We start from the raw sequence: 26431 nt of genomic DNA on the forward strand, positions 1-26431 counted from the left end.
GGCCTGGTTTGTCTCTCGATTGCCGCCTTGCCCTGGCTTCTCCTGCCCTGTCGAGGTGGGAAGGTGAAGTGTCTGTCTGGAACACCAGCTTCCGCCCTTCCCAGCTAGGCTGGGGATTCCTCCAGGGAATATTCTAGTCTGTGGGGGCAGGATGGAGGCTCCAGGGATGATACTGTGCCATGACTGCCATGGGCATACCTTTCCCCAGATACCTTCCTGCGTCTGGGTCACGCCCAGAGGCAGATGGGAGCCTGTGCAGGCCCTGTGGCGTCGGGAGGGGCCCACAAGTTGGCGCGGCCTCCCCAAGGCCCCCTACTTGGCCTGGTCTCTCTTGTTCCTCTTGGGAATTGGACACCTCCCCGGTGACTGCCTATGACCCGAAGACTCCCTGGGAGGGAAACATCCAGAAAGCTTCTCATTGGGGCGGGCATTTTACATTAACCTAAACAACCAGGTGCTCTTCAACTGCACGGTGCCAGGCCCCACCCCAGCTCGGGCTTGTGTGGTGGGGGCCACAGGCATCCCCTGGGCAGGTGACCTGCTCACCAGGCAGCGACCTGACCTGGCACAGTGGGCCCCCACCGTGGCCAGCCTTAGAACCCCCTGGGGGCTTTAGCATGCCTGCACCCAGGCCACAGCCTGGCCACTGAAATCAGTCTCTGGAGTGAAGCTGGCCAGGAGCTTCTGGGAGCTTCTGGAAACTTCTGGAGCTCCTCAGGTGCTGAGTGGTGGTGGCATGGCAGGAGGGGCTTCGGGGGGCTCCTCCTTCTCTCCTCGGGTCCAGATGTTGAGTCCTTGCCCCGCTCCAATCCTGCACTGTCCCTAAGCCTCAAGTTAAATGGCCATGAAAACCAAATGAACTTTCAGTAAACAGAAAAGTTTCCAGACAAGGCCTGCCGTGTGTCTCCCAAACGTCCCCTGCAGTTTGCATCTTGTGTAATGTCCCTAAGCAAAGTTCAACAGTTCTAGTACAAAAACTCCCCAAAAAAGTCATGAGCTGGGCAAAACCGTTCGTAAACAGATGTTGCGAAGTTAGGGAAAATCAAAGTGGACAGGTGTTCGACCTCCCAGAAACGGTCTGAGGAAGGGCCCGTCTCCCAGGGTGAGTGGGAGGGCGCTCCTGGCCTGCCCGCTCTGAGGCCTTTTCCGTGGCTCCTCGCCGGCCCTTCCTGGAGAAAAGGCTTCTGCCTCGGAGCTAGCACACCGTTGGGCTGCGTTTCCTAGGCAGCAACGTGGTCCCCAGGGCCCCAGAGGTAAACCCTGGACTTGGATTCCCTTTTCTGGAAATCAAAGGTTGAGTGGGGTCCAGAGAGAACTCTGGGAAAAAATTTACAATTGAAACCCCCCATCGCTATCACTGTCTGCACCCTAGTTCCTGCCACACTGGGTGCCTGGTGCCTGTGCCCGTCTCAGGATATAAAGGAAACCGGAGGCTGCAGAGAGAAGGACCTGATGGGTCGTAGCTCAGCATCTGCCGAAGCCCCATCTAGAGATAGGGTCTCGTCCTGGGAGGGTGTGGGAGGGAGCCTCGGGAGGGAGGCAGCAGGGGGAGAGGCCCCAGTCCTGGACGCGCGCTGGGGGTTGAAGTCTCAGCTCTGCAGGCTCCTGCGCTGCCGTGGCAGGGATTTTCTCTCTGCCTGAACATCTTCTTCATAAGTAAAGGCAAGTGGGTAAACCCATGTCATCTCCATGTTAACTGAGAATAGTCTAGGCGTGGGCCAGGGGACACTCTGTGACCTGAGACCCCCAGAATTCCCTGAGGGAGGCCCAGCTCTGTTTCGGGAAATAACTGAAGCGGCTGTTTGTGCGAGGTGAGACCCTGAGGACCGAGAGCAGCAGGAGGTCACAGTGGGGAGCAAAGACGGGAGAAGTGATTCCGCCTGAGAGTGAGGGAGAGAGAACCCAGGTGAGACCCTGAGGACCGAAAGCAGCAGGAGATCATTGTGGGGAAAAAAGACGGGAAAAGTGATTCCACCTGAGTGAGGGAGAGCGAACCCAGGTGAGACCCTGAGGACCAAGAGCAGCAGGAGGTCACGGTGGGGAGCAAAGACGGGAGAAGTGATTCCACCTGAGAGTGAGGGAGAGAGACCCTGCAGCAGCCCCATCGCCTCCCCAGTGACACCTCCCCTCCCCCTGAACAGGAAGGGGAGCTTTGGGGGGTCCACCTCTGGAGGACGAAGGTGAGAGCGGGTGTCGGGGGCCTGGTGGGGCAGGGAGGCCCTTGTGGGTGCTGGGAGACCAGCCTGTGTGGGGCCAGAGCTGCGCTTGGATGGGGAGATGGGCCTGCTGTCCGAGAACACACAGCCCAGGCTGTGAGGAAGAGGAAGCAGGAATGAGAGCTTCAGCCAGGACAGCTGGTGGACAGCAGACCTCGGCCCCACCATCACTGTGATGGAGCCATCTCAGCAGGGCTGGGGGTTAAGCTCCCGTTTAGAAGGACCCCACTCCACAGCCACGGGGTAGCCACTGATGTGGGCAAGCACCCGCCATGAAGACCCCACCTTGGTGGAAGGGCACTGAGAAACTGGACACCCTCGAGACACAGAGGATCACCTCAGAACTGGCCTGTTAACTATACCAGGAAAGCATGCCTTTAGCGTGGCAAAACCTGGGGACCCAGCCTCCTCCTGAGCCGAGGGCAGGGGGCTGCCAAAACACTGTCTAAGCCGAGCCCGATCCTGAGTCAGGCAAGTCCAAATGGAGGAAACCATAGACTCAAAAAACGTCAGCGTCAGCAAAGACCAGAAACAGCCAGTGACTCTGCATTCAGTGAGACCAGAGGAGCCCGCAGGCTGCCAGAAGAGCGAGGGAGACTGCTGGGGGTTCCCGTCAGACAGCGCTCAGCGGGGGTGAGGGGAGAGGGAGAGAGGCAGAGACGGAGAGACAAAAAGAAAGAGAAACAGACAGAGAGAAAGAGAGAGACAGAGACAAAGAGAAAGAGAGACAGAGAAAGAGAAACAGGAGGGAGTAAGTCCAGGTTAAAAAAAAAATTGAGAATAAAACAAGAGAGAAACAGAGACATAGAGACACAGAGAAAGACACAGTGAGACACAGGAGAGAGACAGAGACAGAGAGAGATGCTGAGAGACAGAGAGGGAGAGAGAGAGACAGGAGACACCAAGACACAAAGAGGGCGGAGACACAGAAACAGAAAGAGGGAGATAGCGGGGCTAGATGGACGTGCGGCGGGGCCAGTGGAGAGGAGGGTTGAGTCCGCAGACAGCGTTCAGAGGCCGCACTGTCTGGGTGCTGAGCCGTCCCAGTGTTCACAGTCGCAGTTTGTTCTTACAAAACGCCCAGCCACCCCGACCTGTGGTGCTTGGGGAAGACCTGGCTGTGCAGGTCTGAGAAGGGGCCAGTGAGGCCTGGTGCGGGTATGGGTGGATGCAGATGGAGCCAGGAGGACAGGCAGGAGCAGGTGGTCTGTCCCACACAGGGGCCTTGGCAGCCCCGGCATGGGTGGAGGCCAGTATGGCCAGGTGTGGCGGGAGGGAGCACCGTCTGGCTTGGGTCGTCCATCCTGACAGGACGCTACAAGGGCAGGAGCCCCGCGCCCCGTGTCCTGCCCCCCCTGCTCGAGGACAAGCCCCAGCCGCCAGTCTCTGCTGGGTTCCGACAGGCCTTGCTGGGAGGGAATGCTGGGAGCTGGGGGTTGCTGATGACGCTGAACAGTTGGGGGTTGAGGCTCACAGACTGCGCTGACCCCGGCAGGCACAGCTGGGTCCAGGGACTGGGGAACTCACAGCCTGACACGGGCCAGGCCCCCCGGGGTGGGTGCTGATGGTCTCGGATGCCCTCCCTGGCTGGACTTTGTGGCTGTGCAGATACTGAGTGGTATCGCTAAGAAGGAGAGTCCCCTGGGCTCAGCTGCCCAGGACAGGGTCAACAGGGACACAGGCCCCAGTTCCAGGAGAAAAGCAAGCACGGCCAATGGCGAGTGTGGGCGACAGCAGCTCAGAGAGAAGCAGATTATCAACAGCAGCGAATTCACTCAGTGTCAGCCAACTGTACGCTTAAAAAAAGATTACCGTGGTAAATTTTATGTATATTTTACCACAATAAAAAACTTATTGTTTTTAATTACCAATGACTTCTTAAAAATGTTTTTAAAACCCAGATCACAAATCCTGAACATAGGGCCTGAAAGGCGAATTCAACCACCATGGAGGACTCCCGCACCGTGGAGCCGGGACGCAGGGACTCCATGCCGCGCGGAGGGCAGCTGCTCATGCGGCGGGGTGTGTGGGGGGAGCGGGGTGTGGGGGGGCCGGGGTGTGTGGGGGGAGCTGGGTGTGGGGGGGGCGGGGTGTGTGGGGGGAGCGGGGTGTGGGGGGAGGCGGGGTGTGGGGGAGGAGTTGGAAGGGTTCTTGAGTGGACACGGGGACTCCATGCCGCTCGGAGGGCAGCTGCTCATGCGGCGGGGTGTGGGGGGAGGCGGGGTGTGTGGGGGGAGCGGGGTGTGGGGGGAGCGGGGTGTGGGGGGGGAGCGGGGGGGGCGGGGTGTGGGGGGGGAGCAGGGTGGGGGGGCGGGGTGTGGGGGAGGAGTTGGAAGGGTTCTTGAGTGGACACGGGGACTCCATGCTGCTCGCAGGGCAGCTGCTCATGAGGCGGGGTGTGGGGGAGGAGGAGGAAGGGTTCTTGAGTGGCTTTTCTACTCCAAAAGTCTCCCCGATCCTGAAATAAAATCTAGACAGGTGGAAAAAAGAGAAACATGTCCAGATAGTGTCTTCCACATTAATGGTCTCCCAAGCTCTGAGGAAGCCCAATGAGTTGAACAATTTCTCATCAGCTTGCGGGTCCCTGTCAGTGCTTCTGAGATGCTAAAAACGCCAGGCCGTGGGCTGCGTCACCATGTGTCTGCTCTTTAATTTCTTCAGGAGCTCCAGGTGATAAGCTGCCACCTCCATCCATAATGTGGACATCAGAGGATGCACCATGCTGTGGTTTGAATGTGTCCCTATAGTGCATGTGTTGGAAACTTCATCCCAATGCAACAGTGTTGAGAGGTGGGACCTTTAAGACACATTCATCATCAGAGCCCTCGTGAATGAATTGATACCACTATTGTAGGAGTGGGTTTGTTATTTTGGAATAAAAGGATGAGTTTGGCCCCCTTCCTCTCTCCCCTTTCTCTCTCTCTCTCTCACGCCCGTCCACCTTCCACCACGGGATGACACAGCAAGAAGGCCCTCGCCAGATGGGGGCCCCTGGACCTTTGATGTCCCAGCCTCCAGAACTGTAAGAAATAAATTTCTGTTCTTTATAAATTACCCAGTCTCAGATATTCTGTTACAGCACCACAAAGTGGACTAGACCACACTCTACTCTGTGAATCTAAGATGCACCATTATTGATGAACCTCAAAGAAAGAGCATATACCCAAATTAGCTGTGGGTCAGCTCAGCCTGGAGGCAAGACGGGGAAGCTCAGATAATCTAAACCACAGGACAGCCAGAAACCAGCTTTGTAATACATTTACATTATTCACATGGGCTCCCAAAACTCACACAAAAAATGTATTTAAAGGGGTTGCAAAGTGGCAGTGCCCCCAGGGGGCAACATAAAGCACAACCCCTTTCAGGAAGAACTCGGCCTTGTCCAGGCCGACATTAGAACACATTAGAACACAGGCTGTAGGGAACAGGCCAATTCAGAGAAGTTGAAATCTAAAACAGGTCCCAGAGTTGATTGAACAGGTATTTAAATAGGGACTGCGGCAAGATCTAAGTATTCAAGGACCAGGTTCTCCATAGGCTGCTCATTTCAGGTCCCACGCAAAGTTGTGGGGTCAGATGATTTAAGCTGGGGACCCCCACAGAGGACACCCCAACATCTGAAGGACACGACAAAGACCCCAAAGGAAGGAAGATTCCCCTCAGGTATACAGAAGGAAAGTAAACCAGTCAATGGAAAAAGTGCCCCAATGTTGGTTGGTTTGTTTTTCAGAACAGAAGAGGGTGACAGAAGAACGATTATTCATATGAGAGATGAGGAAGATGAGTAGAACGAGGTGAATCTTAATGTTTGGACAACTTATTATTGTAGAATTTTTGGTCCAAAGGTGATATCTTTGAGAAGACAGATGAGAAAATTAAATCACCACATACAACACGGTCAGTCACAGCTGTGGCCTCGATGTTGATGCCTTCCTGTATTAGTCTGTTCTCATGCCTCTATGAAGAAATACTTGAGACTGGGTAATTTATAAAGAAAAGCGGTTTAATGAACTCACAGTTCCACATGGCTGGGGAGGCCTCAGGAAACACAATCATGGCAAGCAGGCTACCTCTTCACAGGGTGGCAGGAGAGAGAAAATGAGTGTCAATCGCAGGGGGAAGCCCCTTATAAAATCATCAGATCTCGTGAGAATGCACTCACTATCACGAGAACAGCAGGGGGGAAACCACCTCCATGATTCAATCACCTCCACCTGGTCCTGCCCTTGACCTGTGGGGAGTATTACAATTCAAGGTGAGATTTGGTTGGGGACACAGAGCCAAACCATATAATCCCCCAAAACTCACGTTGAAACCTAACCCCCTGTGCAATAGTACTAGGAGGTGGGGCCTCTGGGAGGCGCTCTGCCTTCATGGATGGATGACTGCCCTCCCAAAAGAGGCTCCAGGGAGTACCCACATTCCTCCCTTCCACCATCCAAGGACACGTCTATGAATCATGGGCCGTCACCAGACACTGAGTCTACTGGAGCCTTGATCTTGGACTTCCCATCCTCCAGAACTGTGAGCACTATGTTTCTGTTTACCGTAAATTACCCACTTTAAGGTGTTTTGTTACAGCAGCCCCAACAGACTAAAATGGTCCATGAGAGAAGAGCTTGTAGATCAGATACCCATGTCAGGCATATAGGATGTGCTTAATTAACACTTATTGATCAAATGTGTACGTCCCTGTCTGCTTTTCCATTTTTAGGCAGCTATTGATGGTTTTTAAACTATCCAGCAGAAGTATTTTTAAAGTATGTAAATTTCCATGTGGGAATACATTTTCACACAAAAAAAGGGACCTTTTCTTAAGAGAAAGCCACGTAGATTGCCAGGCTGGTGCAATTCACCCAAGATCTATCCTATACAATCAACTTCTGGCTTTCAAATTATTTTAGCTCACTCACTAAAGATAAACTTTGTTTTCTTTTCCCAGCTTTTTAAAGCAAACTTCACAACTTCAGTGTATTCGCGGGCATGCCCTCTTAATCAAAGGTGTCAGCTTCTTAGTTTTCTTCTGTTCCCACTTTAACAAAATTGTATTTAGAATCCTTTCACTGAGTTTTGCCACCTTTGAGTATCATTCCATCGAACAAAATCTATATGCTGACAATGCTGTCATTTCATCTGTTACCACCTGAATCTCCACTGTGAGTCCCAGCTTCTCGGATGCCCACTCCTGTCTCCACGTGGACGTCCCACAGACACCTCAAATTTGCCAAACCTCGCTTCCCTCTGCCCTCCTGGAGCTTGGCCGTCTCAGCACACGCACTGCCATCCTCCCAATCACTCAGCCCAAACCTTGAAGCCATGCTGCCCGACCCAATTCATCATGAATCCCATCAGCTTTCCCTTCCTGAAGCATCCAGACTGCAAACGTGCTTCCTGCTGCATGGCTGCACCCTCACCCCCTCCTGGACTAGCCAGCAGCCTCCCTTTTGACTTCTCTGGAATGTTCTGTTCTCCACACAGCAGCCACAGTGATCTCTTCAGAGCACAAATCTTTCCATGTCAATTCCTGTTCCCTCCAATATCTTCCCAACACAGTGAAAATGAAACACCAGGTTCTTACCTCAGGCTTCAAGGGCTGATATGGTTTGGCTGTGTCCCCACCGAAATCTCATCTTGAATTGTAATCCCCATAATCCCCACATGTCCTGGGAGGGACCCGGTGGGAGGTAATTGATTCATGGGGGTGGTTTCCACCATGCTGTTCCTGGGATAGTGAGTGAGTCTCAAGAGATTTGATGGTTTTATAAGCATCTGGCATTTCCCCTGCTTGCAGTCATTCTCTCTGCTGCCACCTGTGAAGAGGTGCCTTCTGCCATAATTGTAAGTTTCCTGAGGCCTCCCCAGCCATGTGGAACTGGGAGTCAACTAAACCTCTTTTCTTAAATTACCCAGTCTTGGCTATTTCTTCATAACAGTGTAAGAAGGGACTAATACAAAGGGCCTACATCTGAAAGCAGCAAACTACAACCCTGGGGCCAAATCTGGCCCCTTAATAGCTCTTATAAATAAAGCTTTATTGGCACACAGCCAAGTGTTCATTCACGATTGTCTATGCTGCCTCTGCTACAATGGTGCTGAGCTGTAGTGACAGACACTATTTGGCCCTTCCCCGCTTTCTCCCTCCTCCCTCCCTCCCTTCCTTTTGTCCCCTTCCTTCCTTCCATCCTCCTGCCTTCCCTCCCTCACTCCCTCCTTTCTCTTTCCCTCGTTCTTTTCTGTGTATTCCACACACACCTAGAACGTAAGCTGCATGTGACTTTTTCTGTCCCGCCCACTGCTGTGTCCCCAGGGCCTGTCTCACCTCCATTGACCACACACGGGCATGGGTGCCACCTTCCACCTTGCACCTGCTGCCTTTACCTTCCGTTCTCTGTCTCCCTAAATATCTCCCAGGGTCCTCTGAGCCTTCACCGTTCATTTCTCTGCCTGGCCTCAAACAGAAAACGTCAAGAGGGAAGCACACAGCTGCACAGGTCGTGCCCCGAGGCTCCTGCTGCCGGCACCTCCCCCAGCCTGGACTTTGGCTGTGTTTGTAGCCTTGTCCCAGCACTCCGGGTGGGAATGGCAGGCTGCGTCCCGCTGCTCCAGGGCCTGGTCCTGGTCCTCGCCTTCCATCGTGCGGAGCCCTCAGGTGAGGCATCTGGCTTACCTGTCTGTTGTGCCTGCGCTGTGTCTTTCTTGACTCAGTCCACGGTGGATTTGTAGATGACGCTTTTTCCAGGAGCCGGAGGAGCCCTGAGTGCCCAGACTAGTCTTAATTCCCCTGAAAAAGCTGTTTGGATCTTTATCATTTGGTGACAAGTATTTGGGACATGATGGTGTCACTTGGGGTCCTCCCAAGAGATGCCCAAATGGAAAGAAGCGGGTGTGCAGGGGATTCAGCCGGGAAAGGCCGGGGAGAGGGGAGGGGGAAAGGGAGAGGAGTGGGGGGAGGCCTGGTTTGGGCATTGGACGGGGGAGGGGGTGGGGCAGGCTGAGCCCAGACTGCAATGTGGGCAGAGAGAGCCTTGGCCAGGCTGGCCAGGAATGCCCAGTCTTGAGTCAGGAGACATAGCCAGGGAGCAGCCACCCTGCCTGCCTGCCACCCTTCTACCACCAGCCACTTCACTGAAGGAACAGACATGGACTCCATTCTGACTCTGCCTGCACAGGCGTCCAGGAAAGCTGCAAGTCAAAACACCCAGCGTCCCCACTGGCCCCATGGTCTCCCGCTGGCCCCATGGTCTCCCGCCCTGAGAGGGTGACCCCCCCCCGCCCTGCCCAGCACTTACCGTAGCCGGACTTAGCTGAGCCGCCCCTGCTGTAACCCTCAGCACCGAGAGAAAAGGAGGGAGGATGGGAAGGGCCTGGGCTTTGACCCTCCGGAGAGGGAGAGAACATGCTTTAGGACCCTCAGGTGGGAAGAGGATCCAGAGACCACTGCCGCGGGCCGACTGGTTTGCCTTCTCCTCCTGGAAATCACAGAGCCTGCTGCAATGTATAAGTTTCTTCTTTATGTGTTTTATCAAGATGTTAAATGCTGTGCACAGAGGCAGCACAGGAGCTGATGGCTCTTGGTCCCCAGTTCTCAGCACGGTGACCTTTGACCCCAGCTCGGCCTTCCTTTGCACTCGGACCCAAAACCCAGTTGGAGCCCTCCCTCCTCCACTTTCCTGACTGAGGCCCGTGGCCTCTCTGCAGAACCTTAGTGTATCCGCACTGATCCCGCGGCTGGTCCATTCGCCCAGAGGATGAAGTGCTTGCCTACCTCGGGGGAGGGAGTAGCCGGGTGGCCCTAAGGCCCTCACAGGCTGAGAGCCTGTGGAGATGGAGGGAGCTGGGGCTGGCGGCCAGCCGGGGAGGAAGCCAGGCAGTTCTGGAAAGCAGGGCCCTCGGTGCTCCCAGTCACCTGCCTTCTTGTCTGTCTGTAGTATTTCTCCCGGCCTCCAAAGCAAACGACGTTCTGGTGAGGTGGAAGCGTGCGGGCTCCTATCTTCTGGAAGAACTCTTCGAGGGAAACTTGGAAAAAGAATGTTATGAAGAAATCTGTGTCTATGAAGAAGCAAGAGAAGTGTTTGAAAATGAAGTAGTCACTGTATGTACCCCCACCACAAACCACAGGCCTCCTCATTATTTAGACTTCTGCTGGCCCAGGGAGCATCATTTCTCAGAGATTAAGCTTAATTAATTAGCCTATTTACTTACCAGTGAGGTTGACACAATCCCAGCTTTACAGATGAGAAAACAATTTAGAGAAGCAACTTAATCCACCCTTCCCTACAGCAGCGAGTGGGGCTGGAAGTCAGCTCAGAGCCCACTGGACTCTTTTCTTCAGGTCAGGCAAGGCCCACACACTGATCAGACACCCAACATACACACCGCCCAGCTGGTGGTGGCTTTCAGAGAATTTCGTGATTTTAATGGAGACTTAGTGGTTTCAATACCTTAAAAAAACTTGAAAACAGAAACGTCCTCTCTGGGATGCCACATAGTAAGAAAATCCTAATCCATGCTTGGGATTACATAAATGATTTTCTTCACATGTGACTGCGTGTATGCTCTAAATAACACAAGTAAGAATTTGCTATTTTTTTTTTTTTTTTTTTTTTTTGTATTTTTTTTAGACAGAGTCTCACTCTGTCCCCCAGGCTGGAGTGCAGTGGCATGATCTCAGCTCACTGCAAGCTCCGCTTCCCGGGTTCAAGTGATTCTCCTGCCTCAGCCTCCCAAGTAGCTGGGACTACAGGCGCCTGCCACCATGCCCGGCTAATTTTTTTGTATTTTTAGTAGAGACGGGGTTTCACCATGTTGGCCAGGATGGTCTCGATCTCTTGACCTTGTGATCCACCCGCCTCGGCCTCCCAAAGTGCTGGGATTACAGGCTTGAGCCACCGTTCCCAGCCTAAAGTTGATTCTTAATTAAATGTTGACCTGTTTCTCTAGTATAATTGTTAATGTTTTTAAAATTCTAGTTTCTTAAATACCTATCTATAAGAGAACTCTTATGAAATAGACCATTTTTAATACAACTCAGAGAAATCCTGAAGGCATGTGAAAAGTGTAAAAATTTTTCAAAGTATTTTGCCCTAAATTTCATTTTTCAAACTTCCTGGTAGAGAAAATTGTTTTTCATTTACTACTTATGACATTATTCAAGTTGTCAGAAGTCCAAATATGATCTTGGGAGATACCATTTTTTATACATTTTCTTTCTAGGCTTCCAGTGTGAATAATTCTCCTAATTTTAGATACTGTTACCCCAAACTAAGTGTCCCCACTCCCTACACAGGTATATATCTTTAAAATTCAACTTGGTTTATAAAAAGTGAAAAGGTGATGTGACTTCTATATCATGTGCTTTTGTGGAGGGTGGCGTGGAGATTGGCTCTAGGAGAGAAGGGCCACGTTAGGGGCTGTGTGTGGTGGGTTTGTGCCACGTCATAGACTCTGGCCTTCCTCAAATAGGTGGTGGTAAGCACATATTGAGTAATATATCTTACAGACACATTTAGTTACTATACATTTAACATAAACAATAGGCTGTAAAACAGGAAAATTGTGCATTGTTTCAACCACTATTGTCCTATTAGGTGAATAAAACCGATATATTCTTACCTTCAAGTTCATCTACGGGAGAGAATATAGAAAAACAAATATCCCATTTGTAACATTTTTATGTTTTAACTCTAAAGGATGAATTCTGGAGACGATATAAGGGTAAGTGGTTTCCTTCGTCTCCTCGGAAGTATTAATTCCTCGGGATGAGGTGAGGGGGTGGGCTTAGGACGCTTCATGACCCCAGGTCAGCGGATGCCAAGCCTTTGGCTCCGGGACCCACAATGTCTCTCCAGGGAAGGGCGCAGCTCTGACTCTCCCCAAGGACCAGGTCAGGAAGCCCCCGGGCTCTGCCACCAGGGCCACAGGCAGTGCCTGGTTTGTCTTGCCCAGCATCTGGGTAGTTTCTGGGCACTCTGGGACATGGGCCACAGGCCAGGAGGCCCCCTCCACAACAGCTCCTCCAGCCGCCTGGCTCCTGGGCTCCTGGGCTCCTGGGAAGCCTCATGCTGCAGCAGGGTCAGAACTCGTCTCCAATTTTGGAAAGTCATGGCTCCGATGGAGACTTTGGTTAGGAGACTCTTCCCGAGGGAGGAGCTCTAGGTGGGCAACTGCAGAAGAGCATGGGACGGAAGGGACATAGATGGAGACCCACGGGGCTGGGGGAGGCCAGGGTAAGGACCCACCTGGGAATGAGGAAGCAAAGAGCTGCAGCCACCACCAGGCAAGCACGGGGACAACTGGGCACAGAAGGAAGCGGGAGAGGCCTGGGAGGCCAGAGAAGGGCTGATGGGGCAGGACAGAGGGGGCCGCATGCGGACGAAGAAAGGGCGCCTAGCAGAGCGGGAGGCACCGGCAGCCAGGCCCTATGTCCTGAGCGGGGAGCGTCCTGGGAGCTGGGCGACGGCATGCGGAGCAGCATGAGCGGGCTCAGTCCCCGTCCCTGCCACCCCCTGCCCCCCCATCCTCCTCCTGCTCAGGTCCCCGTCCCTGCCACCTCCCCCCATCCTCCTCCTGCTCAGGTCCCCGTCCCTGCCACCACCCCCCATCCTCCTCCTGCTCAGGTCCCCGTCCCTGCCACCACCCCCCATCCTCCTCCTGCTCAGTCCCCGTCCCTGCCACCACCCCTCATCCTCCTCCTGCTCAGTCCCCGTCCCTGCCACCCCCTGCCCCCCCATCCTCCTCCTGCTCAGGTCCCCGTCCCTGCCACCCCCTGCCCCCCCATCCTCCTCCTGCTCAGGTCCCCGTCCCTGCCACCCCCTGCCCCCCCATCCTCCTCCTGCTCAGGTCCCCGTCCCTGCCACCTCCCCCCATCCTCCTCCTGCTCAGGTCCCCGTCCCTGCCACCACCCCCCATCCTCCTCCTGCTCAGTCCCCGTCCCTGCCACCCCCTGACCCCCCATCTTCCTCCTGCTCAGGTCCCCGTCCCTGCCACCCCCTGCCCCCCCATCCTCCGCCTGCTCAGGTCCCCGTCCCTGCCACCTCCCCCCATCCTCCTCCTGCTCAGATTCCCGTCCCTGCCACCTCCCCTCATCCTCCTCCTGCTCAGGTCCCCGTCCCTGCCACCTCCCCCCATCCTCCTCCTGCTCAGGTCCCCGTCCCTGCCACCTCCCCCCATCCTCCTCCTGCTCAGGTCCCCGTCCCTGCCACCACCCCCCATCCTCCTCCTGCTCAGGTCCCCGTCCCTGCCACCTCCCCCCATCCTCCTCCTGCTCAGGTCCCCGTCCCTGCCACCTCCCCTCATCCTCCTCCTGCTCAGGTCCCCGTCCCTGCCACCTCCCCCCATCCTCCTCCTGCTCAGGTCCCCGTCCCTGTCACCTCCCCCCATCCTCCTCCTGCTTAGATTCCTGTCCCTGCCACCTCCCCTCATCCTCCTCCTGCTCAGGTCCCCGTCCCTGCCACCTCCCCACATCCTCCTCCTGCTCAGGTCCCCGTCCCTTCCACCTCCCCCCATCCTCCTCCTGCTCAGATTCCCGTCCCTGCCACCTTCCCCCATCCTCCTCCTGCTCAGATTCCCGTCCCTGCCACCTTCCCCCATCCTCCTCCTGCTCAGATTCCCGTCCCTGCCACCTCCCCCCATCCTCCTCCTGCTCAGGTCCCCGTCCCTGCCACCTCCCCACATCCTCCTCCTGCTCAGGTTCCCGTTCCTGCCACCTCCCCACATCCTCCTCCTGCTCAGATTCCCGTCCCTGCCACCGCCCCCATCCTCCTCCTGCTCAGGTTCCCGTCCCTGCCACCTCCCCCCACATCCTCCTCCTGCTCAGGTCCCCATTCCTGTTCCACTCTGTCCTCCTCCTGCTCTGGTCCCTGTTCCTGTCACCCCACCCTCCTCCTGCTCAGGTGCTCAGGTCCCCGTCCCTGCTGCCACCCCCCACTCCATCCTCCTCCTGCTCAGGTCCCCGTTCCTGTCACCACCCCCGCCCTCCTCCTGCTCAGGTCCCCATTCCTGTCACCACCACCCCAACCCCCATCCTCCTACTGCAGGTGGCTCCCCGTGCATCTCCCAGCCCTGCCTCCACAACGGATCTTGCCAGGACAGCATCTGGGGCTACACCTGCACCTGCTCCCCCGGCTATGAGGGCAGCAACTGCGAGCTGGGTGAGGCCCCGGCCGTCCCCTTCCCCCAGGGGCCTCCCTGGGCAGGTGGGCCTCACATCCTCGGCCAGGGTCCCAGTGGGCCCCTCCTGGGGTGTAGACACGAAGGTGCCTGTGTGAACCGCGATTTGGCTCACCCCAGGGGATTCCTCTCATCCCAACCAGATTCTCCTCCAGAAACCACGCCCAGGGGGCTGGCTGCATTCTGAGCTGCCCCTTCCAGACAGGCCCCCATACTTTTCATGGCATGAGCCCCTCTCCTCCCCACCCCTGCCTCAACCATTCACAATCTGCTCACAGGCTGGGGGTCACACACAGGCGTCCTCAGTGCCAGACCCCCAGTGGGAGACTGCAGACAGGGAAGACGCAAGCATATAAACAAATATCCTTAAATACCCGCCAAATGTCAGTGTCCGTCATCGCCAACTACAGCAACAAGCGTGCTCCATTCTCAGCACCACTGGTCAACTCGGAGCCCGTTTCTCTGGGGAAAACCTTCCTTCCAGCCCAGCCCTCTCCTCCGAAGTCCAGATTTCTGCTCCATCTGCCTCCTTGATGCCCCAGCTAGTGCCTTCACAGACACCCCAAATTTACGACGTACCAAAGGGGGCTTTGACCTTCACCCACGATGTGCCCCTTTCTTAATCTTCTCCCTCTTGGTGGAAAGCCCCCATCCCAGCTGCTCAGCCACCACCGATGTCACACTAACCCCCTCCCATCCCACGTCCCCTCCTTGAAGCAGCAGCAATTTAAAGGGAATAGCCAATGCAAGCCAGCAGACAAAACAGGTGCATGGATTACAGTCCATGTGGAAAAAGGACAAATAGAAGTGTCATCACTCACGGAGTCTTTTTTTTTTTTAATTTTTATTTTATTTTTGAGATGGAGTCTCGCTGTCACCGGGCTGGAGTGCAGTGACATGATGTCAGCTCACTGCAACCTTTCGCCTCCCGGGTTCAAGTGATTCTCCTGCCTCAGCCTCCTGAGTAGCTGGGACTACAGGCACGCGCCACCATGCCTGGCTAATTTTTGTAATTTTAGTAGAGATGGGGTTTCACCATGTTGGCCAGGCTGGTCTCGATCTCCTGACTTCATGATCCGCCCACCTCGGCCTCCCAAAGTGCTGGGATTACAGGTGTGAGCCACCGCGCCCGGCCTCACTCATGGAGTCTTTGTTCTACATGCACATTCCTGAAATACGGACATGTGGGAAACACTGACACAAAGGACAACTATCTGAAGAGAATGAGAACACATGGACCAACACACCAGAACTCTGTGTGCAAGGCTGTGATAAAATGAACAGGGACCAAAACACCAGAACTGTGTGCAAGGCTGTGATAAAATGACTATTTCCAAGCTAGCATTTCTGGGGTTTTTTTTTTTCCTTTTCAGCTAAAAATGAATGCCACCCAGAGCGGATTGATGGGTGTCAACACTTCTGCCTCCCGGGACAGGAATCCTACACGTGCAGCTGTGCTCAGGGCTACAGGCTTGGTGAGGACCACAAACAGTGCGTTCCCCACGGTGAGTGCTCAGACCACAGCGGCCTCTGGCTTCCTATGCCAGCGACCCCGCCCACATCCTCCTTCCTTTTTCTGTAGTAGGCTTCTGGGTGAAGCCCGCGGATTTGTGATAAGGAATTGCCACGACTCAGGTGGTCCTTGTCTCCACGCTGGAGCAATGGCAATGCTAGAAAGTGCAATTTCTGTCACTAGTGCTTGCTCGGACCACTCTGAGCTAAAACCATGAGTGCCGTGAGGGGGTGGTTTAACTCCAGTCTGCGTGTCTCTGTGAATTATTGCACATTCATCAGCATTAAGAATAAGATTACAATAGTTAGTACCATAGACGGAATTATGCAATGGTTAACACCATAGACAGAGTCCGATATTCGCTGGGAAGGCACTGATTTTTATTCTCATGTTGCTGCCACAAATGCAGACCAGTGTGCCTGCGGGATGCTGACCTCCGAGAAGCGTGCACTGGATCTACAGGACCTCCCGTGGCAGGTAACAGAGCGCTCTCCGCGTGCTTCAATTTATTGTTACAACTTTCCCCTTACTTGTCATTTCCTAAATAGAAATGTTAACAACTAAGTGAATCAGGCATCCTGACTTTGATGGACTATTGACTGCACTGATTAACCTCTATTCACACTTCCAACCATGTTCTAATGCCGAGTTCATAACTAATACAAAAGGATAGCATTATTTACAACCCCCAAGACCTTTCCTCTGCAGTTCCAAACTGTTACCAATGTCATTTTCTCAGAACATAAGCATCTCGAAATCACAGCACGCCTGGGAAGCACTTCGGTGATGGGCTGCCCCAACCTGGGGACCTGGGTGTTGCCACAGAGCAGCTGAGCGGCAGCTTGAGCACCAGCTCAGGCACTGGCTCTGCTCTCGGCTGCTGGCCTGGCATTCTAGCTTTGTTACTTTGTTCACTAAATTTCTCTAGTTTGGCATTCATTTTTGTTCTCCTTTTCCCCTCCTTGGCTGGTTTACAAGTTAACCACTCATTTGTTTTTGGTTTGTTTTTTTTTTGAGATGGAGTCTCAATCTGTCACCCAGCCTGAAGTGCAGTGGTCCAGTCCCGGCTCACTGCAACCTCCGCCTCCTGGACACCAGCGCTTTTCCTGCCTCCGCCTCCTGAGTAGCTGGGATTACAGGAATGTGCCACCACGCCCGGCTGATTTTTATATTTTTAGTAGAGATGGGGTTTTGCCATGTTGGACAGGATGGTCTCGAACGCCTGACCTCAAGTGACCCACCCGCCTCGGCCTCCCAAAGTGCTGGGATTACAGGCGTGAGCCACCACGCCCGGCCTCAACATTTACTTTCTATTTAATGGTCACTCTTGACACATAAACATCCATATTTAGCACATGTAAAGTCAGCTATTTCTCCCTCTTCAGGCTAATTCCCAGCACCTCATTCTGGGTCCATTTGCTGTCTGGCCAGTATTTTATTCTTTTCTTGCTTTCTGTATAGCTTCACAAAATAGATATTACGATTTTTCTTATTATGGTTTTATACCACCAACACTGGCTTTGATTTACTTAACCTCATTTTCTACTTTCCTTGCCTTTCACGCCTCTAACACAATTATCTCCTTCTGCCTGAGTATATCCTTCAGAACAGCCTCGTCCAATAGAAATGCAATGTAAACCACATAATTTAAAATTTTCTAGTAGCCACAATAATGTAAGTAAAAGCATGTGAAATTTTGATAATATATTTTATTTAACCCAATATGTTATTATTTCCCCATGTAATGAATACAAACATTATTGAGGTTATTTGCCTTTTTCCTTTACACTGAATCTTTGGAATCTGGTGTGAATTTACACTGAGGTGCAGCCCTCGTGTCCACAATGCTCCGTACCCGAGTGTGGCTGCCGTGTGGATGGCACAGCCTCAGGGCCCCCCCTCGTGAGGGCCTGTGAGTAACAAGCCCCTGAGGTTTGTGTGTGTGACATCCTTCAGTCTCACCCGACTCTTACAAGACAGCTGTGCCCAGCCCACTCACTCTGGCAGTCGTGTGGCCTGGCAGAGAACAGGATGGAGCTCAAGGACTTGAAGCCACCCAGCTCCGGGGTGGAAAGGAAGAGACTGAAGGGAGGCAAAGCAGACGGAGTGATGGCAGGCAGGGATGGAAGCAGGAATGGTCTATCACCAACTTTACGAACTTCCTCTCAATCTTTTATCACCTTTCCTGCCCAGGCTTTCTAAGACAGTTCTTCCTATTGCTGTCTGCCCCATGAGTGCGCTGAGGGTTGGTACTTGGGAGGCCCAGAGTGCAGTGGTCCTCCATAGGTAGTGACAGGGTCTGGCTCTACCACCTGCAGGCTGTCTCCAGCTTCCCAGCTTACCCAAGGGAAGACAGGGCATGGTTCTAGTCTGCAACCGTAGCACTCATACCAGCAAGGCTAAGAGCCATATAACCAGGGAGGAGGCATTCTCTAAACACAGCTGGTGTGTTTAAGACACAGGACACTGACTTAGGCAGGCTACGTACTATTAGATTTTTTACTTCAGTATTATAAATTGTTCTGAAGTTATTTAACTGAATATATGGAATTTTCCTAAAACAAACTTTGAAAACGAGAATAATTAAGTGACCTAGCAGGATATAGGGTTGAAGATTATCTTTAGAACTTCCTTGTTTCTTACATCCTAGGGAAGAAATTTTACTAAAAGTCTGGCAGACCGACGGCGCAAGTGCCGTCTTCTCTCAAACTTGGTTTTATCCCCTTCAAAGTGAGGATCTCACCCCTAGAGTTGCAGTGAGGATTACAGATAATGTTCTTGACTTATGGTAGGTATTCAACAAGTGGCAGCTATTATTCATAAACACATAAAGAGTTCCAGGAATGATGCCACGGTAAAGTTGAAAAAAAAACTGTCACTTGGCTTAGCATTTTGCATTTTATTAGACCGTTGAAAATTTTAACACTTAATACTTCCAGAGCCAGTACCCGTACTATGTGGGTATCTGCTTTATTTCATTTAATCCTTCAAACAACTTCTCATTTTCTCCTTTTGTATCCCTGGTAATATTATTTGCTCTAAAATCCCCTTTGTCTGATATTGATACAGACACTTTAGCTTTCTAATTATTAGTGTTAGCATGACTTATCTTTTTCCAATCTTCTACTTTTAACCTATTTGTATTTTTATAAAGTGCATGTTTAAAAAATAAATAAGGTACATGTTTTATAGGTAGTATATAATTGGCTTTCATTTTTATCCAGTCTGAAAAATCTCTGCCTTTTAATTGGGGTATTTAGGCCATTTTACATTTACTGTAATTGTTGATATGTTTAGGGTTAAAGCTATCATCTTGCTATCTTTTATTTTTCTCATCTGTTCTTTTCCCCTTTTTCTGCCTTCTGTTAGATTAACTATATATTGTTATGATTCTGTTTTCTCTCCTTTGTTGGTTTATCATCTCTGGTTCTTTGTTGGCGGTTGCTTCACAGTTTGGAGAATACATCTTTACCCTATCACAGTCCACTCCACCTTTGCCGACGCCACATCCGCTCGCTGTAGCATGAGTCCTTACAGCAATCATGCCCCATTCCTCCCCTCCTGACCTGGGGGCTGGTTTTGGCATAGGTCTTACATCTACAGATGTTATAAATGCCACTCTATACTTCCATTATTTTTGTTTATACAGTATCCTGTAAAGAAGTTTAAAGAATAAGAAAAAACCTTACATATATAGTGGAATGTGGATAAATATTTAATGGGATGTGATAACCTTTTCCAGTGTTCCTTGCTGCTTTGTGTAGATCCAGGCCTCCCTCTGGTATCGTATTCCTCCTGCCTAAAGGGCCCCTTTGTTATCTGCTGTGCTATGAGGCGTCTGGGGAAGCCTTCTTGCGTTTGTCTGGAGTCTTTGTTCATCTTCATCTATGAAAGGCATTGCGTCTGGCGCAGAGCCCCAAGCTGGCAGCAGTCCTCTCCTCTCTGCACTTGGGCCTGCCCCACTGCCTTCCTATCTGCCTCATGCCACAAGACGGCTCCCGTCACCCTGCTGCTGTTCCTCACATGTCCCTATCCGTGGCACTTCTAAGATTTTAAATGCTTTTTAACTTTCTAAGATTTCCTCTATCATGGATTTTGAGTTTAATTATACTGTGTATTGTTTTCTTCATGTTTCTTGCACATAGGGTTTGTTGAGATTCTTGTATTTGTGGGCCAATAGCGTTTGTCAAATTTGAAAAATATTTGGTCATAATTTGCTTTTTTTTTTTTTTGAGACAGGGTCTCGCCCTGTTGCCTGGGCTGGAGTGTAGTGGTGTGATCACGGCTCACTGCAGCCTCAACCTCCTGGGTTCAGGTGATCCTCCCACCTCAGCCTCTCGAGTAGCTGGGACCATAGGTGTGCACCACCACACACAGCTAATTTTTAAATTTCATGTAGAGATGGGGTCTTGCTATGTTGCTCAGGCTGGTCTCAAACTCCTGGGCTCAAGCAATCTTTCCACCTCAGCCTCCCAAAGTACTGGGATTACAGGCGTGAGCTACCATGCCTGGCCCATTATTTTCAGACATTTTTTTCTTTCCTCCTTCTCCCTGCTCTGTTTTGGGACTCTAATTACACGTATCTTAAGCTGTTTGAAATCCCATAGCTCAGAGATGGTCTGTTCATTTTTCAAAAATCTCCTTTCTCTCCGTGTTTTACTTTTGATAGTTTCTGTTGTGATGCCTTCAAGGTCATCAATCTGTTCTTCTGCAATGTCTAATCTGCCATTCATCCTGGCCAGTGGATGTTTAACCTCATACATTGTAGCTGTCATCCAAAAATTTAATTTAGGTTTTTAAAAATATGTATTTTTGTCTCTACTTAACTTTTTGAACATTTGGACTACAGTTACAATCACTGTTTAATTGTCCTTGTCTACTAATATCTGTCAGTGCTGACTCAGTTTTGGGAGATTTTTCTTCTCATTATGGGTCACGTTTTCCTGTTTGTATGCCATAATGGATTTCTAGACATTGTGAATTTTATCCTGTTAGGTGCTGAATATTTTGTGCTCTATACATACACTTGGATATTGTCCTGGGACGCAGTTAAGTTGGAAATACTTTCATCCTTTGGCACATTGCTCTTAAGATTTGTCAGTAGGACCAGGGCAGCGCTCAGTCTAGAGCTAGTTATTCTGACTACTGAAGTGAAACCCTTCTATGCATCCTGCCCCGTGCCCCGCCGAGTCAGGGATGTTTTAACTCAGCTGGTGGAAGCAATTGCTGTTCCCAGCCTGTGTGAGTGTCTAGCACAGGTCCCTCTCACCCCCTTGGGTGGTTCTTTCCCAGCCATAATTAGTCTCCACATACACATGTGATCACCACTGCTCTGCTGAAAACTGCGAGGCATGCGGCCATCCTCCGGCATTCTCTACCAAGCTCTCTCCTCTGCAGAGCTCTGTTCTGCGAACTGCAGCCACTGTGGCCTCCCTGGGCTATCAGCTTTCTCTCTTCAATTTAGGGAGTCAGCGGGGCTCCAACTGAGATGCCCCGTCCTGCTCTGCGCCATGGAAATTCTGGACAGTAGCTGAGACAGTTGTTTCTTGGGGATTACGATCTCAGAAAACCATCATTCCATAGATTTTGTCAATTTTTTGCTTCAGGTGGGAGGGTAAATCTGATCACTGTTACTTCACCTGGGCCGAAAGGGGACGTGCCGGCCCCATTTAATCCCTGAGCAAATAAAAGCTTAGATTGTCAGCAATTTGTTAATAATCCTGTAGCCATTTGAGTGCTGGGGCAAGAATCAAATACGGCTGTCTGCCTTTGGGGGTCCATATCCCTAACCAGTAGACTTTACTGCCCCTAATCCTGCAAATTGTCACCAGCTATTTATTGTCTGTTTTGATTTTTAAAGGTAAAGTTAACAAATTCCGAAGGAAAAGACTTCTGTGGTGGTGTTATAATACAGGAAAATTTTGTACTGACAACAGCAAAATGTTCACTGTTACACAGGAATATTAGTGTAAAAACATGTAAGTATTTTATCATGAGTTTTTATAAAACCACATTGGAAATACACTATCCTATCTAAGAATGAAATGAAAAATGTAAAACTGGACTGTTTCTAATGCAACACAGAACTGAATTTACTGTCAATAAAACTGAGATACTTATAAACTCAGGAAGCATATGTAAAATACCTAGCACAAGCCTGGGCCCAGCGACGGGCAAGTGCTAACGCACACTCAGCAAGGGAGGAAATCACAGCTTATATAAGGATGACTTCCATTTCCCACTGCAATTGAGCAGTTGTGGCATAAGAGATGGGTAATTGACTAAAAATCGGAAGAATGGGGCTTGAATACCCCAGCAGTTGAGACCTTGGGCTGAGACGGTGGCCTTCTTATCGGCTTATCTGTGCCTATTTCTTTCTTTTTTTTTCTTTTTGAGACAGAGTCTCACTCTATCCCTCAGGCTGGAGTGCAGTGGCATGATCTAGGCTCACTGCAACCTCTGCCTCCCGGGTTCAAGCGATTCTCATGCCTCAGCCTCCCAAGTAGCTGGGATTACAGGCGCCTGCCACTGTGGCCAGCTAATTTCTTTGTATTTTTGTAGAGATGGGGTTTCACCATGTTGGCCAGGCTGGTCTTGAACTCCTGACTACCGGTGATCCGCCTGCCTTGGCCTCCCAAAGGCTGGGATTACAGGCGTGAGTCACTGCACCCAGCCATGTGCCTATTTCCTTATCTGTCCAAACACACAATAGTTTCTACCCCATCGGGAGGCTGCAAAGTTCCATATTAACCTGTCAACATGCTCTATAATGACTCTGAAGAACCTCAAAATAAGCTCAAAATAAGTATGTTTTTACTCTTCATCTTTTTTTTTTTTTTTTTTGAGACACAGTCTCACTCTGTCGCCAAGGCTGGAGTGCTGTGGCACGATCTCGGCTTACTGCAACCTCCACCTCCTGGTTTCAAGCGATTCTCCTGCCTCAGCCTCCCGAGTAGCTGGGACTACAGGCATGCACCACCATATCCCACTAATTTTTTGTATTTTTAGTAGAAACGGGGTTTTGCTATGTTGGAAAAGCTGGTCTTTACTCCTGGCCTTAAGTGATCGACCTGCCTCGGCCTCCCGAAGCGCTGGGATTACAGATGTGAGCCACTGTGCCTGGCCCTTAAATATTTTTCAATCAACAAAATAACGTGAAAACCACTTCTCAACAGCCAATGTTTGACTGGCCTGGAGAAGTTCCACATCACTGCTTCCTACTTTTTAATCACTTCACCACACCCCACCGCACTCCTAAACAGAAGAACTGACCTTGACTGTTCTTAAAGGCCGTGGCACTTGGTTGCAATCGTGCAATCTGTGAGTGGCCTTTCTGTCCGCAGAAAGGCAGTGTCCACACCACGGGGCGGTGAGCCTGCGGGTCCTCCAGGGCCGGTCTCTCCCTCCTCACATAGCTCCCTGAGAAGCTCGTTTCTGAGCATTATGTCCCCTTGAAAATCAGACTGTAAAGAACTGGCGATTGTTCATGATTTCAGATTTTAACAGAACGAGCCAAGACCCGCTGATGATCAAGATAACGCACGTCCATGTGCACATGCGATATGACGCGGACACGGGGGAGAATGACCTGTCACTGCTGGAGCTGGAGTGGCCCATCCAGTGCCCAGGTGCGGGGCTCCCCGTGTGCACCCCTGAGAAGGACTTCGCTGAGCACCTCCTCATCCCACGCACCAGGGGCCTCCTCAGTGGCTGGGCACGCAATGGCACTGACCTGGGCAACTCGCTGACCATGCTGCCTGTCACACTTGTGGAGGGGGAGGAGTGCGGGCAGGTCCTGAATGTGACTGTCACCACCAGGACCTACTGTGAGAGAAGCAGCGTGGCGGCCATGCACTGGATGGAGGGAAATGTGGTCACCAGAGAACACGGAGGCTCCTGGTTCCTCACGGGGATCCTGGGCTCGCAGCCAGCAGGAGGGCAGGCTCGCATGGTTCTTGTCACCAAGGTCTCCAGGTACTCACTCTGGTTTAAACAGACCATGAACTAACTGAAACTCAGCTAGCCAGAAAGAACAACACAACCGGAAGCGGGATTCCAAGCTGGCACTGCCACCATGGAGGACGCTGAAACTTCATCACACACTGAGAGGCCATCACAGCCCCGGACCACCCGCTCAGCCCACGCAGCAGCAGAGTCGACGCTTGCTGGGTCATTTACCAAGCACTGTGACCTTTCTTTCCCTGGAACTCTTTATCTCAACAGAGACCTTAAAAGAAAACATGAGATACATTAAATAATAAAGTAAGATAATCTGTCAGTCATAAAACAGCCTGGTTTCCAGAAATCCTTTCCTTCTCCAAGTCCAGTGTTCCCTGTGCTCAGGGAACAGCCACCCCAGCCTGCACACAGGTGAGTGTGTTCTGGTGCAGAAGCGATAGCAATCTCCGGTTACAGCAGAAAGTGGCCTCCTCTGTCCTCTGTTGGTTCACCAGTCGCCACTGTGATTGAGGACCACGGCTCAGTGCAGAAGCAGCCACTAGAAGCAGGTTGGCAATGGAGGAGAACGACCCTGTGGGTACCCCAGAGAGGCAGCATTAGAGGAAAGGGCCAGAGAGCACGAGAGAGGCTGAGGAGGCAGACCGGCATCTCACGGGGTTGTGCACCCGCCCTTCTCTGGGAGGGTTCCCACGGAAGGTTCTGGGGCCCCAGGTCAGGGCTGAGCACTGAGACCCAGCTCTCTGCTCATCCACCAGGTGGCTCTTGGACAACTGCTCCACCTCTTCATGCCTCAGGGTCGCCCAGGGTGGAGTTCCAGCACCTCACCAATGGGCTGATGGGCAGCTAGGGCAACGCCCAGCACTGTTGTGGCTGGAGTGTGTGTCCCTTCAAAACTCCGAAATTGGAACTTACGCCAAGATGATGATATGGGGAGGTGGGGCCCTTGGGAGGTGACTAGGCCATGAGGACTCCGCCAGCCCCTTCCATCTCTTCTCCCATGCGAGGACACTGCAGCGAGGTGCTACCCTGGAGACAGAGAGCCCTTAGCAGATACCAAATCTGCCGGCACCCAGATCTTGAACTTCCCAGCCTCCAGATCTGTGAGAAATGAGTTTCTGTTATCACCCAGTCCATGGTATTTTGTAGAACAGACCAGGACAGCACGTGCTGAATCACAGTGAACACCTGCTGTTATGAAGGCTGCAGCTGCAACACAAGTACCAAAGACAGAGCTGCAGTCCAGCCCCCAGTGAAACTTCCTTGGAGACTGGAGCTCCTAGCAGGGTCTGAATTTACACTGAAATGGACAGAAATGGTGTAAATGTTCACATTTTAACTCTGACTTAGTTAAGGAAGGGGCACAGCTGCTTCTCCACCAGTGTCCTTGAGTGACACAGAGCAGAGCATTGTTGAAGAGCAGAGAGAGGAATTAAAAATGTAGGTGCACAAATATTTTCTTGAGTTGAAAACAATTTACACATAACTTGGGTTTTTAAGCCTTACTGTTCTTCAGCACACTCTCTTTCATTTACGCTTTAACCCCAGAATTAAACTTCTTTTCTCCAACCTGTAGATGAAATGGCCCATTTCTCTGAAAGGTCCTTGGCAAAAAGCAACACTGTAATTTAAGGCAAATTAATGGGGAGGGCAGTTTAAAATTCACTAGGGTGAATTTTAAAGTCTTAGTGAAGTTGGGTTGTATTATTCTCAAACTACAATAAGGTAAGTAAGTCACTGCTATAAATACCTACTAATGATTTTAAAATCAGCTAATGAACATGGCAGGCTTTCTGTACATAATGCTGCAGAAATGTCTGCAACCTTGCTTCTGGTACTTCTATTACAAATTTGGATTTACTAGAGTGGAAGCCCTGCTTGAAAACTATTCCAGGCCAGGCGCAGTAGCTCACGCCTGTAATCCCAGCACTTTGGGAGGCTGAGGTGGGCAGATTACGAGGTCAAGAGTTCTAGACCAGCCTGACCAACATGGTGACACTCCATCTCTACTAAAAATACAAAAAAAAAAAAAATCTTTGCCAAGTGTGGTGGCTCGCGCCTGTAATCCCAGCTACTCAGGAGGCTGAGGCAGGAGAATCACTTGAACCCGGGAGGCAGAGGTTGCAGTAAACTGAGATCATGCCACTGCACTCCAGCCTGGGCAACAGAGCGACTCCGTCTCAAAAAAAAAAAAAAAAAACCTATTTCAAACACAGCTGGGCAGAGGCAAAGCATATGAAGACCCTCCCTGCATAATGGTGAAATCTGTGAAATCGGGATCAGAGAAAGCTACAGGCCCAGATTGTCAGCAGAGACATGAGGGGCCTTCGAAATGAAATTAACTACTCTACTGGCATTTAATGACATGCTTAGAAACCACACCATAAACAAATCTAACAAAACAATAAAACTCAAGAAAAGGGAAGCTAGCTATGATGACTGTTTTTCTTGTTTTTTGAGACAGGGTCTCTGTCTGTCGCCCAAGGCTGGAGTGCAGGGCACGATGCTAGCTCATTGTGGGCTCGGCTTCCTGGGCTCAATTGACCCTCCCACCTCAGCCTCCTGACTACAGGTGTGG

At 51.3% G+C, this 26431-nt stretch overlaps 1 protein-coding gene across 1 annotated transcript; it reads left to right on the top strand.

The window, feature by feature from the left end:
- Positions 1–8415: 8415 nt before the first annotated feature.
- PROZ (protein Z, vitamin K dependent plasma glycoprotein) lies at positions 8416–24421 on the top strand. Its single transcript, XM_054447059.2, has 8 exons — positions 8416–8865; positions 10145–10308; positions 11906–11930; positions 14252–14365; positions 15758–15889; positions 16307–16374; positions 21758–21875; positions 23394–24421. The coding sequence occupies exons 1-8, from the start codon at positions 8796–8798 to the stop codon at positions 23903–23905; spliced, it is 1203 nt and encodes a 400-aa protein (XP_054303034.2). The 5' UTR covers positions 8416–8795; the 3' UTR covers positions 23906–24421.
- The last annotated feature ends 2010 nt before the right edge of the window (positions 24422–26431 follow it).

Source organism: Pongo pygmaeus, chromosome 14 (genome assembly GCF_028885625.2).
Source record: "Pongo pygmaeus isolate AG05252 chromosome 14, NHGRI_mPonPyg2-v2.0_pri, whole genome shotgun sequence".
NCBI lineage: Eukaryota > Metazoa > Chordata > Mammalia > Primates > Hominidae > Pongo > Pongo pygmaeus.

Bases quoted from the DNA above. Each gene is read 5' to 3' on its own strand.
- PROZ (XM_054447059.2), top strand. From the start codon at position 8,796: ATGGCAGGCTGCGTCCCGCTGCTCCAGGGCCTGGTCCTGGTCCTCGCC. The intron at 11,931-14,251 runs GTAAGTGGTTTC...CTCCTACTGCAG, and splicing joins ATTCTGGAGACGATATAAGG to GTGGCTCCCCGTGCATCTCC. The intron at 21,876-23,393 runs GTAAGTATTTTA...TCATGATTTCAG, and splicing joins GAATATTAGTGTAAAAACAT to ATTTTAACAGAACGAGCCAA.